Source organism: Staurois parvus, unplaced genomic scaffold, assembly GCF_062004578.1.
Source record: "Staurois parvus isolate SC_StPar_1 unplaced genomic scaffold, SC_StPar_1.0 ptg000213l, whole genome shotgun sequence".
NCBI classification, from domain to species: Eukaryota; Metazoa; Chordata; class Amphibia; order Anura; family Ranidae; genus Staurois; species Staurois parvus.
The window spans coordinates 997,144-1,017,229 of record NW_028318009.1 but is presented as its reverse complement, the minus strand read 5'-3'; the positions used below and the strand labels follow the sequence as shown (position 1 = coordinate 1,017,229).

General features: G+C 43.3%; 1 protein-coding gene across 1 annotated transcript in view; it reads left to right on the top strand.

The window, feature by feature from the left end:
• Positions 1-18,632, top strand: part of PRPF3 (pre-mRNA processing factor 3) — a 46,568-nt gene extending 27,936 nt beyond the window's left edge. Inside the window, exons 9-16 of the mRNA XM_089678950.1 lie at positions 1,434-1,516; positions 1,604-1,747; positions 2,160-2,259; positions 2,956-3,069; positions 6,954-7,072; positions 10,290-10,373; positions 13,264-13,325; positions 17,728-18,632. Of these exons, the coding sequence (XP_089535076.1) occupies positions 1,434-1,516; positions 1,604-1,747; positions 2,160-2,259; positions 2,956-3,069; positions 6,954-7,072; positions 10,290-10,373; positions 13,264-13,325; positions 17,728-17,874 (853 nt within the window). The 3' untranslated portion in view covers positions 17,875-18,632. The remainder of the gene's footprint in view (positions 1-1,433; positions 1,517-1,603; positions 1,748-2,159; positions 2,260-2,955; positions 3,070-6,953; positions 7,073-10,289; positions 10,374-13,263; positions 13,326-17,727) is intronic.
• Positions 18,633-20,086: the final 1,454 nt, after the last annotated feature.

Here is a 20,086-nt window from a genome sequence, read left to right as displayed (position 1 = left end):
CGAAATTTACGTCTTTTTTTTCACACAAATAGAGCTTTCTTTTGATGGTATTTTATCATCTGTGCGCTTTTTATTTTTTGCGCTATAAACAAAAAAAACACAAAAATCTTGAAAAAAACAATATTTTCTACTTTCAGCTATAAAAAATATATCGTAAACTCAAAGTTAGTCATAAATTTAAGCCAAAATGTATTCTGCTACATGTTTTTGGTAAAAAAAATCCCAATAAGTGTATATTGATTGCTTTGTGTGAAAGTTATAGCGTCTACAAACTATGGTATAGATACTGTAATTTATGCCCTTTTTTTGCTATACAGTGCTGCACTAATTCAAATGATAATTGCGTGGTCATGCAATGCTGTACCCAAACAAAATTTACGTCCTTTTTTTCACACAAATAGAGCTTTCTTTTGGTGGTATTTTATCACCTGTGCGTTTTTTTTTGTTTTTTTTTTTTGCGCTATAAACAAAAAAAACACAAAAACTTTGAAAAAAAACAATATTTTCTACTTTCAGCTATAAAAATACATTGTAAACTCAAAGTTAGTCATAAATTTAAGCCAAAATGTACTGCTACATGTTTTTGGTAAAAAAAAAATCCCGTGCATTAGCGGGTAAACTCGCGCGATATGGGAGGGGCGCTAACACTATCGGAAGTCACCAGTGACACTAATACAGTGATCAGTAAAAATCTGTTCACTGTAATCAATGACACTGGTGACAGGGCAGTGAAGGGGTTAACTGGGGGGGGGGGGGGGGCGATCAAGGGGTTAAATGGGATTACTGGTGTACTGGCGGCCAAACTGGCGCTATCTAGGAGGGGCGCTAACACTATTGGAAGTCGCCAGCGACACTGATACAGTGATCAGTAAAAATCGATTCACTGATCAGTGACGCTGCTGACAGGGCAGTGAAGGGGTTAACGGGGGGGGGGGGCGATCAGGGGGTTAAATGTGACCTAGGTGTGTTATAACTGTAAATGTGTAGTGTTTTACTCACTTTTACTGTGTCTTCTTCTCTGTCTGGAACGGAATGTGTCCAGGCAGAGAAGAATGACATCATATCCTGTCCTGTGTAAACTTCAACATAGGACAGGGACCGATCATCTGATTTCAATCAGACATCACTGGCTGAAATCTAATGATTGATCCCTCCGGGATCAAATGGTGTCACCCGCGGGTCGGCGGGAGCGCGCGCCCCCCCTGCCGCCGAATTCGTTGGGAGCGCGCAACCCGTTTTAACCCGTTTTGCGCCTAAGTGCCACCCTGCACACGTATATATACAGTGGCAGGGCGGCAAGCGGTTAAGAGACAACTGATATATCATTGGAGGATTCTACAGTTCCTATTTTTCAGTAAAAACCTTGTGGTGGGGAACAAAAAAAAATGGAATATTTGTGATTTTTTTTAATTTTTTTTTTTTATTAATTTTAGGAGAGCAGAGTCTTTAGCAGTTCGGGAAGAATTTCATGGAATCACAAATCTTGTGGAACACCCAGCACAGCTTAGCCCTCCAGGTACAGTCAGTGCCCAACTTTCCCCAGCTGTGAAGTTGTTGTAGCATGATTATCTGTATCTTAATATACTCTGTGTCATTATCTCAGTTGACAGAGATGCTCCAGTGACTCTCGGGATTTACCTTACCCAAAAAGAACAAAAGAAATTGCGGCGTCAGACGAGGAGGGAGGCGCAGAAGGAGTTGCAGGAGAAAGTAAGATTAGGACTTATGCCTCCACCAGAACCCAAAGGTAAGTGGCAGTGTAGATTTCTGAGCTGCTTTGTGTTGGTACTGTCCATCCATATTATGTATGATTTTTTTTAAATCATAGAATTCAAGGGATTTGCCACAAAGTACTAAGTCATGTTTTGTGAAGGGGATCAAATACTTATTACCCTCATGAACATGCTAATCAGTGCATAATTTGTAGACATGCATTTCTTTTGAATTTTTTGTTGCTATTCTGTCTCTGTGTTACAATACACCTACCATTCGATTTTTAGACTGATCATTTCTTTGTGAGTGGGCAAACATTCTAAATCAGCAGGGGATCAAATACTTATTTCCTTCACTGTATGTGTTCACAGTTTACCTCCCTTCAAGCTGGTAAAAAAAATAAATATATATATATATTTTTTTTTTATCTCATTTTTATTTTTCAGTGAGAATATCTAATCTAATGCGAGTTCTGGGTACTGAAGCTGTCCAAGACCCTACAAAAATAGAAGCCCATGTCCGAGCACAGATGGCAAAGCGACAGAAGTAAGTAAACATATGTCATCTTCCTATTTTTCATTTTGGGCCTTCCAAACCAACAAATCACTTATAAATACAGCTGGATAACCCAAAAACTGTGTCTTGTCTTCATTTCAGGCTGTAAAGCAACAAAATGTAATTTTTTTTTTTAGGGAGATGATTCTTTTCTATACCCACTGTATGTTTATGATCATGCTCTCCATAGTATTTGCTAGAAAACTGGGCATGCTGGTAGTAGGAGTGGTCATCCTGGGTTGGCTTACATTTTTGGGGTGTTGCCAGTGTCCAGTCCTCCTGTAGGCAGCAGTATACCTTTTAGTGTGAAGGACATCCTGTGTCCACAACGGACAAGAAAGAAAAGACGTTTGCTGGTTAGTTGCTGTGTGTAATAGAAAATACACAGCCCTTTATCCTACTTAACAAACAATTACAAAATTCAGCTGGGCATAATTATAGCCTAAATAGATTCCTTGCCCTTGCTTAACTTCTTGGCACCGATTCCCAGAGCTGAAAAGGCCACAAAAGATTTCAGGGTGAGTACAAATATCCTGTTTTGTTCTGGCAAGTAACTAATGGAACCTGACGTTTTGTTTGCTCTGGGCGATTGCTCTAATGGACAGATCCCTTTTATTAGGTTATATTCCCTCAGGAACTAGTGCTTTGTATTTAAGCATTTCCAATGATTGTTACACTCTTTTACAGAGCACACGAAGAAGCCAATGCAGCCAGAAAACTAACAGCAGCACAAAGGAAAGAAAAGAAAGTAAAAAAATTAAAAGAAGATATAACACAAGGAGTCCATGTAACTGTATATAGGTAAGCTGCACTGATCTATGCTTGGAAAACTTGTGTGTAAATGACTAGACTGATTAGACTGTTCCAATATACAAACTTGAAGTCCAGTACTGAAAAATATACTGCTCCGCCTCGTTTCTAGCCCCCTAATCCACACAAAAAGGTGCTGGTCTGGTTTGCAATTGCAGAAATTTGAGACAAGTGGATGACTATGTACTAGTGCACAGAAGTTTTATTTATTACAGGTACCGTATTTTCCGGCGTATAAGACGACTTTTCAACACAAAAAAAACTTCTGAAAAGTCGGGGGTCGTCTTATACGCCGGTATACGGCGAGCCGGTGTCAGGGCGGCACTTTTTCGAGGGGTGGCGCCGCCCCCCCCCCCCCCCTCTCCTTCAACGGACACAAAGTACAGGGGTGGGCAGAGGGGCTGCTGTACCTTACCTGGCTCCGGTCCCGGTCCCACGACGATCCGGTCCAGGAAGCGCAGCTGCTCCTTCTTTCAGTTCGTCCACTCGATGGTCACACGGCCGCTCGGCTCCGCCTCCTCACCGGTGATTAGGCGCCAGCACTGGAAAGGCACACAGGCGACCAATCACCAGCCAGGAGGCGGAGCCGAGCGGCCCCGCGAAAATCTGAAAGAAGGAGCAGCTGCTGCTCTCCCCCACTGACACCAACGATGGGGCACTATTCCTCCTCCCCACTGACACCAATGATGGGGCACTATTCTCCCCACTGATACCAATGATGGGGCACTATTCCTGTCACTGATACCAATGATGGGGCGCAATTCCTGCCACTGACACCAATGATGGGGCACTATTCCTCCCACTGACACCAATGATGGGGCACTATTCCTCCCACTGACACCAATGATGGGGCACTATTCCTTCCACTGACACCAATGATGGGACACTATTCCTCCCACTGACACCAATGATGGGACACTATTCCTCCCACTGACACCAATGATGGGACACTATTCCTCCCACTGACACCAATGATGGGACACTATTCCTCCCACTGACACCAATGAAAATTCAAAATGCACTTGGCCGAAAACCGAACCCAAAATGCGCAGTTTTTAAAAATGAATATATATTTTTTGGAAAAAAATATGCTTTGATTAAAAAAAAAAAAAAAAACAACAAAAAACTACCCCAAATTGTTTGTAAAATATGAAAGAGGATGTTATGGCGAGTAAATAAATACCCGACATGTCGCACTTTAAAATTGCGCACGCTTATGGAATGGCATGAAACTGTGGTACTGAAAAAAATCTCCATGGGTGATGTTTTAAAAATTTCTACAGGTTAGCAGTGTAACGTTACAGAGGGGGTCTAGTGCGATAATTATTGCTCTTGCTCTGACATTCGTGGCGATACCTCATGTGTTGTGTTTTGAAAACCATTTACATATGTGGGCATGGCCTATGTATGGGTTCACCACTACATACAAGCACAGGGGGAAACGGGGGCACTTTAAACTTTTTTTTTATTTTTTTTTTGTTTTGTTTTGCACTGTCCCTTTAAAAAAAAAAAAAAGTCATCACTTATTCTTGCATGCATGCATCCCTTGTGATAGAAATAATTAGTGACAGGTCCTCTTTATGGAGAGATAAGGGGTCATTAAGACCCCACGTCTCTCATCTGCAATGTAAAGCATTGGCTCAAAAAAATAATTGATCTAGTGCTAAAAAAAAAAAAAAAAAAAAAAAATGGCCGGAACCAGAAGTGACATCGCATCCCTGTAGCTGCTGACTTTTAAAATACAGCCACTTACCTGTTCCTCGGTCCAGCGGGGTCCTCACCACTGCTGATTTCACCAACCGTATTCTCTCCACAGTGCCGGCATCTTCAGTGTGGGCACCCGGCTGTGACAGCTTGTGGCTTCACAGCCGGGTGCCCACTGCGCATGTGAGAGAAGCGCTGCCCTTTTCTGATTGGCCCCGTAGTCTTCTGGGACCTGTCACGTGTTCCAGAAAACTACGGGGAGAAAGGGAGGGGGGGCAGCTTCCACTTCGATTGCCTAGGTGATCGCAGCAGAAGTGGTAACTGGTACCTGTCAAATTTGGGTCCCTGCTCCCCAGTGGTGCCAACCCTAATGGGGAGCGGGGGACAAAGGCTTAAAGCGGAATTTCCCCTTTTGGGTGGAGCTCCGCTTTAAAGTGCAAATCAAAATGAAAGACTTCTTTACAGTAGCCAGTCTGTTGCAGTTGGCTGCCCAGGGTTACAGGTAGAGTTGGGCTGGAGGAAGAAAACTCCAGAGCTGAATGTTCTCACTAACTCGGCTCGGCCTACCAAAGTGAAAGGGAGTGGGGGGAAAAAGAGAAATCTATTACTTGGGCAAGGCAATCAACTGTTGTATGTTTCCAGAATTATGTAACTTAAATGTATGAGAACTGTGAATTCTCTGTTCAATCAAATGCATAAGGAATTTTAACGATTTTTGGTGTAAGCTGACAATTTATTGAAAGATTGAGGTGTTCCGAAACCCCCCACAGTACAATCAGTCTGTATATGCAATAAAGCATGCTTGTTATACTCACTGTGGAACCTAAAGGGTTAATCCTCTGCATTGTGTAAAAAACGGCTTGATCCCATCTTCCCTGATCCTTCCCTTCTTCCAGTGTCCCCCTCGTATCTCCTGATAAGACGGACTGAAACGTAGCCATTCTGCGCATGCTCAGTTTAGTGTGTATTGCTAGAGAGATTTTTTTTTTTTTTGGAGAGTGCATGTGATCAGCACAGGGCCAATCAGCACTGTCCAGACAGAGGTCAGGGGTTTTGCATCCTCTAAGTGCAGAATAAAACTCCTACAAGCTTTAACATGTGCTCTGCTGAACACTGATAGAAGTCACAAGACTGCTATGTACTGCTGATGAGAAAAGGTATTTAGCAGTTTATATGTACTAAAATAATTGCATTTCCATGTTCTGTGTATTGTGGGAGACCAGATATAGTGAATGCAGGGCTCGGGAAGAGCGGATATAGTGAATGCAGGGTCCGGGGAGAGCGGATATAGTGAATGCAGGGTCCGGGGAGATGGGATATAGTGACTGCAGGGTCCGGGGAGACGGGATATAGTGAATGCAGGGTCCGGGGAGACGGGATATAGTGAATGCGGGGTCCGGGGAGACAGGATATAGTGAATGCGGGGTCCGGGGAGACGGGATATAGTGAATGCAGGGTCCGGGGAGACGGGATATAGTGAATGCAGGGTCCGGGGAGACGGGATATAGTGAATGCAGGGTCCGGGGAGACGGGATATATAGTGGATGCGGGGTCCGGGGAGACGGGATATATAGTGGATGCGGGGTCCGGGGAGACGGGATATATAGTGGATGCGGGGTCCGGGGAGACGGCGTATATAGTGGATGCGGGGTCCGGGGAGACGGCGTATATAGTGGATGCGGGGTCCGGGGAGACGGCGTATATAGTGGATGCGGGGTCCGGGGAGACGGCGTATATAGTGGATGCGGGGTCCGGGGAGACGGCGTATATAGTGGATGCGGGGTCCGGGGAGACGGCGTATATAGTGGATGCGGGGTCCGGGGAGACGGCGTATATAGTGGATGCGGGGTCCGGGGAGACGGCGTATATAGTGGATGCGGGGTCCGGGGAGACGGCGTATATAGTGGATGCGGGGTCCGGGGAGACGGCGTATATAGTGGATGCGGGGTCCGGGGAGACGGGATATATAGTGAATGCAGGGTCCGGGGGGACCGGATATATAGTGAATGCAGGGTCCAGGGAGAGCGGATATAGTGAATGCAGGGTCCGGGGAGACGGGATATATAGTGAATGCAGGGTCCGGGGTTTAGCAACACTTTAATTATATAAGAATTGTGTTTACAGTGTGTGACTTTTTTTAAATATAGCGCTTGTTTATCTTTTTGTTCCAGTATCCGCAATTTAAGCAATCCTTCCAAAAAATTCAAGATTGAAGCCAATGCCAATCAGCTATACCTGACAGGAGTAGTGGTGTTACATAAAGATGTTAATGTTGTTGTAGTAGAAGGAGGTAAGAGAAGCCATTTTTCTAAAATTTGTCATCTCTTAAGCTGGCTATGCACAGCTCAAATTTTAGCTAATTCTTGCTAAAACGGCTGAAATTCAAGCTGTGGGTAGCCATGACCCGCAACACTTGGCTCAATTAAAGTCAGTATTTTAATCAATTTTTTTTTTTTTTAAGGAATATGGGGGAAAATGGGCAGCCAAACAATGACTGCATCCAAACAGATATGGTCTGTTTGTGTATTCAGCCTTTGCCAGATACTAAAGACAATAGCAGGCTGGGGAAATGTCTTCATCTGCACTGTTTAGCTTGAACGGAATTATTTTTGCGTGTGTGGCTAGCTTTAGCTTACATAGCGGATTTTCATGGGGTTAATGGGTTTGGTAAACTTTTCAGTCGACATCAATTTATTTAGGCCTATTTGACACAGGCTTCAGCTTGTGTAAGAGCAGTGTGAACAGCAAGCTTTTTTAAATTTTGAGGAAACGTTTTGCAAAGCTCTCTTCAAGCTTAGAGCAGCTTTCTCCAAGGCTTTAAAGCACACTTCAACTCCTCTTTCGATTTTTTATACATTGATCTTAAGAGTGCTGATTGCCACTTTAAACAAGCTTCTAACAGGCTTTCAACAAGCGTCAAGTAGTGCGGAAGTCAGCTAGCAGCATGTTTAACCACTTGACCTCCTGAGGATTCCCCCCCCATCCTGACCAGGCCAATTTTTGCGTTATTTATTTATTTCAGGTACTTATATAGCGCCTTCAATTTACGCAGCACTTTACATATATATTGTACATTCACATCAGTCCCTAAACCTCAAGGGGTGTACAATCTAAGGCCCCTAACTCACATCCATACATATACATACTAGGGACAATTTAGACAGGAGCCAGTTAACCTACCAGTATGTCTTTGGAGAGTGGGAGGAAACCGGAGTACCCGGAGGAAACCCACGCAGGCACAGGGAGAACATGCAAACTCCAGGCATGTGGTGCCGTGGTCGGGACTTGAACCAGCAACCCTAGTACTGCCAGGCTAGTGCTAGTGCTAACCATTTAGCCACTGTGCTGCCCATGGAGCTGCGTTACTTTAACTGACAATTGTGCGGTCAAGCAACGCTGCACCCAAATTAAATTTGTCCTTTTTTACCCACAAATAGAGCTTTCATTCAATGGTATTTGATAGCCTGTGCGATTTTTATTTTTTGCGCTATTTAAAAAAAAAAAAGACCATTTTGAAAAAAAATATATATATATATTTTTGACTTTGCTATTAAACACGCCCAGTAAAAAAACTTAAAATATCAAATGTCACCATAAATTTAGGCCAAATTGTTTTCTGCTATGTCTTTGTTTAAAAAAAAAAAAAAAAAAAATCCCAACATGTGTAAATTAATTGGTTTATGTGAACGTTATAGCGTTTACAAATGGTGGTATATATACTGGGATTTTTTTTTTTAATTTTTACTAGTAATGGCGGCGATCCGGGACTTATAGCAGGACTGCGGCAGGCATTCTGACACTGGGGGGGAACTGACTTTGTGTCACTGACATCCCCAAGTGACACCAATACAACGATCAGTGCTAATAAAATGCACTGACACTGTACTATTGGCACTGGGCAGGAAGGGGTTAACATGAGGGAAGATCAAAGGGTTAACTGTGTGCGGTGTGTGTGCTTCACTGTAAACGCACTGCTTTGCATGTCTCTGCTATTCAAAGCCATGCATAGCAGTGTGCAGGAGCTGACGAGAGAGAACTGTATTATTTTCTCCCTCTGTCGGTAATGCTCCTTGATCACCGGGTGCCGGTGAGTAATCACTGGCCAGAACCCGGCAATTGACAGCCGAAGCCATGAATAGTGGTGTGGGTAGGGCGCACGGCACTGCTCGCTCGCGCCCCCTTACCTGCAAAATCACATGTATATACGTGATTTTGTGCACCCATGCCACCCTGTAGCGGTATTACTGCTATAAGGGGGACAGGAAGCAGTTAAAGTGGCAATCAGCATGCTCATTAGTACTTTATAAGCTTCAACAAAGCTTGATGAAAGCTCTGCAGATGCTTTGTAAAGCTTGGCACTTACACTGCTCTTCTAATAGGCTGAAGCCTGTGTGTAACAGACCTTTTAAGATACACTTGTATATTTCCAATATTATTATTATTATTATACAGTATTTATATAGCGCCAAAGGGTATGCTCAGCACTGTACAATAGCAAGGGGGACAGAACATGAGACAAGACAGTAACAATACAATACACGAGGGGTTCGAGGGCCCTGCTCTTTCGAGCTTAAAATCAGGGAGGGGAAGGTGGCACAGGAGGAGATGGCTGTGGGGGATGGAGTGGCGGGAGGAGTGGAGGAGGTTAGTATTTGGGGGAGGTCGGGTGTTAGGTGAGGTTGGGGTAGGCATCCCTGAAGAGGAGGGTTTTCAGGGTGCGCCTGAAGGTGAGGAGGGTAGGCGACAGTCTGATGGATTGGGGTAGGGAGTTCCAGAGGATGGGGGAAGTCCTGCAATCGGGCGTGGGAGGAGGAGACCAGGGAGCTAGAGAGTAGGAGGTCCTGTGAGGAGCGGAGGGCACGGGTAGGGTAGTATTTAGGTATCAGGTCAGTTATGTAGTTTGGGGCAGCATTGTGAATGGCTTTGTAGGTCAGAGTTAGCAGTTTGAATTTGATGTGTTGGGCAATCGGGAGCCAATGAAGGGATTGGCAGAGGGGGGTGGCAGATATGGAGCGGTTGGTGAGATGCCGCTGATGGTCTAGCCGCTGAGTTTAGGATCGACTGGAGTGGGGATAGCGCTCGTTTAGGTAGGCCAGTGAGAAGGGAATTGCAATAGTTCAGGCGTGAGATGATGAGGGAGTGTACGAGTTGTTTGGTGGTGTCTGGGGTGCACCTTTTCAGTTGTAACAATCATTTGAAAGCGATGGTCATCTGTGCGTAGTGAAATGTATATTTAACCCTGCTTTCATGGCTGCGGAGATGAGCTCTGTTGGCCTACTCCATCAGTCTTTTTTTTTTTACACTGGCCAGTACTGATCCATAAAAGTGCACCGAGACAAAGCTGGCGACTGCTCAGTGTTGATGAGCAGGAAAAAGGGTCTGCATATGTAATGAACTAAGAGGATTGCTCTCTTGTACAGCCCGATTCCCTTGGTATATCACGGATATTTATCAGTTTTAAATTACTACAAACCTGTCTTTAATTCTTTTTTTTTTTTTTTTTTTAGGACCTAAAGCTCAGAAAAAATTCAAACGACTGATGCTTAATCGAATAAAGTGGGATGAGCAGACAGCAAATACTAAGGCAGATGGTTAGTATGATAATGTTAAAGCGGTAGTAAACCACAGCAAAAGAAAAAAAAAATGGGCCCCGGGCAGTTTACCCTCTTCACACCGGCGCCTCCAGGCTCTTTAAGGGGTTTCAGATGCTGTGTGGTGGGGAGATTTTGGGTCAGGTGACCGCTGTGATTCGCTGTCGCAGCGGTCACATGATCGAAAAAGGTCCCGATCACAAGGGGAGATCGGGACCTTTCTGTGAGACACCGGCATATGTGCTGGAAGCATGCAGGGTGCGCGCTCTCAGCACATATGTTTTTTCAAATGGTACGCAAATATGCGTCGGGCCCAGCCGCCGAGAGGCCGCATATTTGCGTACAGTCGGCACCAAGGGATTCGTCATAACGTGCTAGTATGCACTGCACATTATGACAGACTTACCTGAAAACGAAGCCCTCTGCGCTGTCACTGCTGTAAGCGCCTCCATCTTCACCCTGTGTTCCCTCCGGGTTTGCAGGCTTCGACGATATGAATTGCTGAGCTGCGATGACGTCACTCCCGCTCATGTGTGCGGGAGTCACTCTTTACGGCGCATGGCTCTGAAGGAACAGCACCAATATGCCGTTGCTGCAGAGCGCATGTGTTATAGAGTTATTATGCAAATACTGTGACCCTACTTGCATATGGTAATATTGCATTGCCTTCTACTTCCTGTTTCCTGTTCTATGCTGACCTGGATGCAGTTCTGTTGTACAACATGATTCCTCACACCAGCCGATTGTGTTGTCTCCATTCCTGTACATGAAACAGCATGTGCCAGTGACATGACCAGAGTAAATATCTCCTAAATGGGCACGACTTATTCTAGACTTACCTATAGGTAAAAATTCAACCAAGGGCATTTACTCCCACTTTACGCTTTAAACCCATTCTGATTTTCCAGTTTATGAAACCCCATGAGACTATCATTACTTGTCCAACAATTGCCATGATAAAATGTATGGATGTTTTCAAGCTATTAGGGGTGCATGGCTTTTTCAAAGTGAGTACCAATGCTTTTTTTTTTGGTTGATGCCAATTACTGATGCCTATATTTTATATGCGGTGTGGTGCAATTTGAGCCCATACAAAATGAATGGGCTCAAATCACACTGTAAAGAATGGCATGCAATTTCAACAGGAATGTGGTGCAATTCCTGTCCGAATCACATGCGGTTTCCCGCACCGCTCCTGTGTGAACCCAGATTCTTTACCGTGTGATTTGAGCCCATTCATTTTGTATGGGCTCGGATTGTACCACACTGCACGAAAAGGTATCAGTTTTAGGTATTGGTGCATTTGCACCAGTACAATCTCTTTTGCAAATGCTTGCTATCGGCAGAGATACCAGTATTGGTGCAATACTACAAACTATATTTCCGTAGACAGGTGGGTGGATTGTCTTATTTTAATTTTTTTACACTTACAGGGTCTTAAAGCGGAGTTCCACTCACACTGTAAAAAAAAATAAGTCAGCAGCTACAAAAACTGTAGCTGCTGACTTTAAAAAAAAAAACAGCCAATCACATGTCTCGTGATTTTGTGGTGTCCTCCCCACAGCTCGTTTCACCGGCCGTCCTGTGTTCCAGGCGCCGGCATCTTCAGTGTGGGCACCCGGCTGTGACAGCTTGCAGCTTCATAGCCGGGTGCCCACTGCGCATGCGCGAGAAGCTCTGCGCTTTCTGAATGGCACCGTAGTCTTCTGGGAGCTGTCACGTATCCAAGAAGACTACGGGGAGGGAGGGTAGGAGGACAACTTCCGCTTCCAGTCGCCTAGGCAATCGCAGCGAAAGTGCGAGTGGGTACCTGTTAAATTCGGGTACCCGCTCCCCAAAGGTGCCAATCCTTAATGGGAAGCGGAGGACCAGTCTTTAAAGCGGAACTTCCCCTTTTGGGTGGAACTCTGCTTCAAGTTTAATAACAAAGGATGAACTGATATCTCATTGGTTATTGTTCTCTGGCAGTTTTAGCCTGTATAAAGGAAGCTATGAAAAACCAGTATGTAACATGTAGCAGATATTGTATGTACTCTCCAGCGCCTCAGGATATGCACAGCCAAAAGGGAAGCCAAGGGTACCAGGACAGCGACAACCAAAGGAAATGTTCCAGGGGTGCAGCCCTCCTCAGACGGGGAAATCAGCCACTGGATATAGAGAAAACAGGTGGCGCACACACCTAGTGCATTATCCAAGGTTTATTGTAGGAATGAAATAATAAAAACATACTCACAGACGAAGCATGTATCTAAAAAGCATAGAAAAATGACAATGGCCACAACGGCGGGCAAGGTGTTCTCACTGTCAGTGCGGTCAAATGGTTGACGCGTTTCGGGGACGAATCCCTTTCCTCAGAGCTGATGACCAACCTCTGATGATGATGATGTATGGACAGAAAGAGCCTCGCTGTTGATAAGCATCAGAGCTTGGTCATCAGCTCTAAAGAAAGGGATTCGTCCCCGAAACGCGTCAGCCATTTGACCGCACTGACAGTGAGAACACCTTGCCCGCCGTTGTGGCCATTGTCATTTTTCTATGCTTTTTAGATACATGCTTCGTCTGTGAGTATGTTTTTATTATTTCATTCCTACAATAAACCTTGGATAATGCACTAGGTGTGTGCGCCACCTGTTTTCTCTCTATCCATGTAACATGTAGCAACTTATTTATCCCAAGCTTTCTTTGGCTTAGATCAGTCAAGCAGTGGCTGGTTGTTGTATGTTTCTGCACTTTACCTATTGCCTATTAAATCAAAAACTATAATTGTGTGCCCTGCAACAAGCTTTAAGGTTTGCATCAAATATCCAAACTAACCTAATCTGCCTGGTTTATAAAAGGGTAAGTTATTGGTACGCTCTAGAATTTAAACTTTTTTTTTTCTTCTTGATAGATGACGACGAGTCGGATGAAGAAACGGTAAAGAAAGCCAACAAGTGCTCTTTAGTTTGGGAGGTGAGTAAACTCTTTTAGGTTAGGTTCACACCTGTGCAGTTTGTGTTTGAGCCGTTTCTGCATTGCGTTTTTGACGCGTTTTGCAGTTTGTTTGGGTTTTTTTTGTTGCTAGGCAGATTTAAAACGAATCAAAAAACACACTACATGCTTTTCTGCAGCGTTTCCATTTAAGTCTATAGAACCAAAAATGCAACTTTTTGCGTTACAAAAAGTCCCTGACCCTTTCCAAAAAACGCACCGGGTGAAAACGCGGAGATGTGAACGTGTTCCATAGGAAATAATGTTAAATGGACTGTACTGCGTTTCTGCAAAATGCTGCGGAAAACGCTTAGGTGGGAACCTAAGGTTGGTACCTGTCAGCAGAAGGCCTCTCTGCACCAAGTAATCCTTTATGGGAGTTTGTTAAAATGAATAATCTGACGACAGGGTGTCTTTAAGTTTCTTTTTTGAGCTGTAGTCTCTATTTTATATGATGCTCTCATATTTCTCAGCGCTGCACACAGAATAATAAACTGTATTAAATCCCTCCCTGTCCCTGAAAAACTTTTTATTGTGGAAGAACCATTGAAACAATCAGGTCTCAGGTCTGCAATAAAAAGGGTTATAGCATCCACTCATAGCACGTTAGTTGCATCAGATTGGTGGTCAGTGAGAAAAGAGGTCGCTTGCACTGATGGTCATTGAGAAAAATGGCCATTACAGTGGTGGTCATTGAAGGGCTCTTATACTTTGAGGGAAGTGAGGATCATGCTTCTTGCCTTGGTGGTCAGTGGGAAGAATATTCCCCTTTTACAGGCAGTGAACATGATCAACGGAGTCAGTAGTTACTTATCTGTAATATCAACGTGCAGCGCTAATAAAAATAAATGTGTGTTATAATCAATGATGACCAGTGAGATCATAAAAGAGAAAGGAAACATCATAAAAAAGAAATAGAGAATAGTGAATACTTCAATGAAGAAACAAAATGGACGGTATAACAAATGAAAATATATAAGTCCTCTTAATATAATAATAGTCCCAAAAATAGTGATCTGATCAAATCAACAAAATGTAGTGACTTCTGTGACTTCCGCACTGCACCTCCACCATAATGCACTCACCAGACTTAAGTAGCAAGCAAGCCCAGAACGGAATGACACTGAGGGGTGTTCCTGCTTGTTCCTCCTGCCGGTGACCCGGTTGAAGGTGGGATCTCTCCAGTAGCCAGTGATGTACCAAATGAACAATCAAAAGTAGAGTAGCCAAGTCTTCATCTCCAGCTCACAGTGAACCAATTAAAGGGATTCCTCCTAGAGGACAAGCTCATAGACTAAGTCCGGAGACAGTATCATATAGTGTAGTATGTTTTATTAAAAAGATAGCAACCACGTGGAGCATAAAATCATCAATGGATAAAAGCACTTACAAAGATGGCCGCCGGACGTGGACACGTCAGCATGTAGTCTCCTCTCTGATGCGTTTCGTGCACACGCACGTTCTCAAAGGGATCCACCAGTTACTTATCTGAGAAACAAGAGGAAACACCGCAATGGCCTCTTTTCCCAAGTAGTGTCTCCAGATTCCATACAGACCGTGTCTTTGTGGTGGTTGGAAAAGGCCATCTTTCTTAGGAAAGCTTGTTGAATTATTTCAAAAGTAAAAACTGTACATGTATACATTAAAAAAAAAAAGTTCATTTTGATTTTCTGTTGTAATATCATATTTGAATATTTGTGACTCTATTGTTAATATATACAACACAGCATGTTTTAAAAGGATTGGTCTACCCAAAATTGATTTAAAAGTCATAGGTGATGTCTGGTGGGCTGAATCATTTACTGGCCCCATGAATGAACCACTGGCTCTAGGGTAGCTTTTCTCCCGGATATTCCAACTTGAGCCTCATGCACACGGGCTTATGAAAATAAGATTTTTTTTTTCTGCCAGAATTTGACATAAAAAAACACCTCTAATGTTAACCTCTTCACGCCGACAGCGGCTGGGCCTTGACGTCGAGCGGCCGCATATTTGTGTACCATTTGTTAACAAACGTGGTGAGAGCTCTAAACCCCCCCCCCCTCCTCCCCCAGCACGTGTCCATGTGCATCGGAAAGGTCCCCATCTCTCCTTGCGATCAGGACCTTTCCGATCATGTGACAGCCAATCATGGCAGTCACATGACCCTAAACCCTGCCTCCCGGTGTCAAAGTTCTTAAAGGGCCAGGAGGCGTCTGCGTGAAGGGGTTAAAATATATGTAACATACATTTACTTGCATACATGTAGCATTTATGTGCATTTTTTCTGCTCAAAAGTTTTTTAGAACTCTCCTGTTGGTAGGTTTTTTTCTTCATGTAAATGCATCTCTTCAAATACATCAGTAAATACCTGTGTGTGTATGGCCACATAGGCTAATGCAGAGTTGCTTTTACAGGCAAAAAAAAATGTATAAGTAGCATTTTTTTTATTTTTGTGGGCATGAGACCTTATTAACTAGCGGTTAAAGCAGGACTTCACTATATCTGAGCAATACAAACCAAAATCGCTGTTCAATTAATTTTTAATATTCAAAGCAAACGCCCTCATCCATCTGTCTGCTTTTTTTGCTGAGAAATCACTTAGAAAAATACACCCCCTAGGCCATCTTAAGTAAGGGCAGATGATCCGTTTAGCAATTACTTCCTGAAATCCATCTGCCCTTAGCTCAGCCATGCAAGCAGGAGGGTGTGTGTGCTTCACTGAAAAAGCCCCATCCCCTGAAGACTCCTGGGATGAATGACCTCATTTGCCTAGGCATGGAAACCAGGAAGTAACTAAAAAAATGTAAATGAAAAAACTGTTTAAAACAAGGACATATGATCGACCTTCCTATCTATTTACTAATGCTAGCAGCATGAGGATTAAAAATAGTCTGTGTTGATTGAGAGAGTGAAATTCCACTTTGAGGGTCTTGCACTTCCTGATTCTTTATATTGTTAAATTAGTCCAATAGAGAGAGAGAAGAAGTAGGTGGAGCTGGGAACAGATTGTGGGTTCAAAAATATGGCCATCCAGGTCCCTTCAGAAATACAGAAAGTGATGTCAAATTTTCATTTTTTTTTTTTTTTGTTATCTGCCCAGAGCAAATGATCAGTTCTAGTTGGACTGATATGCAATTCTGCATTCTAGGCAGACATTAGACACAAATTATGCAATGATTAATACATCTTTAAATGTATTCTTAAATGCAGGCATCTGAATTCGAACTAGTATCAGCCTGTTGCCATCCCTGTACAGCAGCAGGGCTGGAGTGCGAGAGGAAGAAACTGCATAAGGAGCCAATCGGTTCATGTGCTGACAAGAAGCATGCTGGTGGGAGTCATTGTGCTGCTTCTCCTTACACTGTCCAGTCACAGGCAGGGGAAAGGTGTAAAATGACCTGGGCTCATAGATGCTCATAAAATTCTCATAAGATGATCTGGGCTCATAGGGGACAGGTGTAAGATGACCTGGACTCATAGATGCTCCTAAGATGACCTGGGCTCATAGGAGACAGGTGTAAGATTATCTGTGCTCATAGGGGACAGGTGTAAGATGACCTGGGCTCATAGAGGACAGGTGTAAGATGACCTGGGCTCATAGGGGACAGGTGTAAGATGATCTGTGCTCATAGGGGAGAGGTGTAAGATGACCTGGGCTCACAGAGGACAGGTGTAAGATGACCTGGGCTCATAGAGGACAGGTGTAAGATGACCTGGGCTCATAGGGGACAGGTGTAAGATGACCTGGGCTCATAGGGGACAGGTGTAAGATGGCCTGGGCTCATAGGGGACAGGTGTAAGATGACCTGGGCTGATAGGGGACAGGTGTAAGATGACCTGGGCTCATAGGAGACAGGTGTAAGATGGTCTGTGCTCATAGGGGACAGGTGTAAGATGACCTGGGCTCATAGATGCTCATAAGATGATCTGGGCTCATAGGGGACATTTGTAAGATGATCTGGGTTCACAGATGCCCATAAAGTGCTCATAAGATGATCTGGACTCATAGGGTACAGGTGTAAGATGACCTGGGCTCACAGATGCTCATAAGATAATGTGGGCTCATTGGGGACAGGTGTAAGATGACCTGGGCTCATAGATGCTCATAAGATGATCCGGACTCATAGGGGACAGGTGTAAGATGACCTGGGCTCATAGGGAACAGGTGTAAGATGATCTGGGCTCAGAGGAAGTATGTTGAATGAGGCTGGCCATCAGACACAGTGGCAGAAAGAAAGCGCTATAGGGGAAATCTGGATTGATGGTGAATACCAAAAGCTGGTTTGGTATTATATCAATTAACGAGCCAATGATTTGTATCTTATTTTGGCTGGAGTTCTGCTTTAATTACAGTGCTTAACATCCTGCTGCCAATGATAAAATACTACTTCCTAATTTCCAGGGAACAGCCAAAGATCGCAGCTTTGGAGATATCAAATTCAAACAGTGCCCCACAGAGAACATGGCTCGGGAACATTTTAAGAAGCACGGAGCTGAACACTACTGGGACCTGGCACTGAGTCAGTCAGTACTGGAGACCGCAGACTGATCTCCCTCGGCTCCGTGTCGAGGAGGGATTGACCCACGCTGCACTTCCCGCTGCTGAAATACAACCTCGAACTTTGGACACCTACAGATCCCCTGATCTCCTGAGCTGTGTTTGTTTACAACACCGGACTCCAACCATTACCCACATCTTCCGGGAAAACCGCAAACACAAAACTTGCCTCTTTATAAAATCCTGCTGCGGAATGGATGTTAACCCCGTAACTGCTTGATTTGTCTGAAACATTCTACACTTTGAGGCTTTTCTAGTGGCAAATGTGGTTAATGAATCTCCAAGCAAAGCAACCTACCTGGAAAACATATGTATCACCTGGATATTAAAAAAGAAAAAAAAATCAAAACTCTGCTGTAAAATGGTCTTCTTAGGTAATTAGAGGAAATGAGCCTCTGTGTTACCCACAACAGCCAATCGGATTTTAGCTGCCAGGTTTTCCCTGTGGGCTTGAAATTGAATGGCAGCATCAGGCTGGGGTGGGTAGAACAGATTCTCTTTCCTTTAGTTCCTATACATCGGGTCGTTGTGTCTGTTTTGGTCCAAAGTCTTCCTCTGTAAGAGCAAATCAGTTACTCGACTAGAGGTCAGCTATTGCAGGGTGTACCATTTCTTTTTTCCTGCGGCATGGTCCATTCATAATCAATATTCACCTTAGTCTTTTGTTCTAATTTGTAGGTTTATCAGCAAATTGTATGTATAGCACCTTTCATAATAACTACTATGATAAAGAGATGGTAATAGAGCAAGGTGTGGTATAATTACAATGACTATTTTTTTTTTCTCTCTTAATGGCATGTTCTTACTTGAACACCCTGTCTTTTCAGCAGATGGCAGTAGGCCATCGTGCACTCCCGTAAAGTGGTTTGCTGGAACCGTATTCATTTCTATCTCTGCATCTGGCCTACAAGTAGAACCGTTTCTGACATCTCCACCAACAAGCGAGCCAGAAACCCCACCCACCTGAATTTGGGTTGTCAGTACTGTAGTCACCGTACTAAAGTGGACCTTGCAGAAGATCTGCTTGTACACACAGTGCCTTCTCTGCCCTATCTAAATTCATCAGTTTAATGCTTTAAAAAAAATAGAAAACATACAGGCGTACCGCGGTTTATGAATTTGATGCGTACTGTGGGGACGTTTTGTATAGCGAAAAAGTTGTAAACCGAAACGCGGTTTTCCCATAGGAATGCATTGAAAACCAATTAATCCTTTCCGGAGGTCAGAAAAAAGTAAAAAAAAAAAAGTTTTATCTGTTCAAAACTCTTTTAGAAAGTGCACTTTAAAGGCAGAAACACTGTACAGGGACATGATTTAAAATTAATTTGTAAATGCCTTGAAAACCAATTAATCTGCTCCGATGGTCAGAAAAAAGTAAAAAAAAAGTTTTATCTGTTTCAAAACTCTTTATAAAGTGCACTTTAAAGGCATAAATACTGTACAGGGACATGATTTAAAATTAATTCGGAAATGCATTGAAAACCAATTAATCCGTTCCGGAGGTCAGAAAAAAGTAAAAAAAAAAAGTTTTATCTGTTCAAAACTCTTTATAGAGTGCACTTTAAAGGCAGAAACACTGTACAGGGACATGATTTAAAATTAATTTGTAAATGCATTGAAAACCAATTAATCTGCTCCGATGGTCATAAAAAAGTTAAAGAAAAAAAGTCTTTTAATCTATTCAGAACTCTTTATAAAGTGGACTTTAAAGGCATAAATACTGTACAGGGACATGATTAAAAATGAATTCGTAAATGCATTGAAAACCAATTAATCCGCTCTGGAGGTCAGAGAAAAGTAAAAAAAAAAAGTCTGTGTTCAAAACTCTTTATAAAGTGCACTTTAAAGGCATAAATACTGTACAGGGACATTTTAAAAAATTAATTAATAAATGCACTGAAAACCAATTAATCCGTTCCGGAGTTCAGAAAATAGTAAAAAAATAAAAAAGTCTTATCTGTTCAAAACTCTTTATAATGTACACTTTAAAGGCACGGGGCCGGCGCTATAAACGCTTTGTATTGCGAAATAAATTCGTAAACCAAGGCCTTATTTTCAATGGATTTTCATTCGTAAACCTAAAAGTACGTTAATCGAGGCATTCGTAAACCGCGGTACGCCTCTACTTATCTTACCCCTGCCATCTGCACTGGAGAGGTCAAAGTCATGATCCTTTTACTTATATTGTAGCATCTTAGGCCTC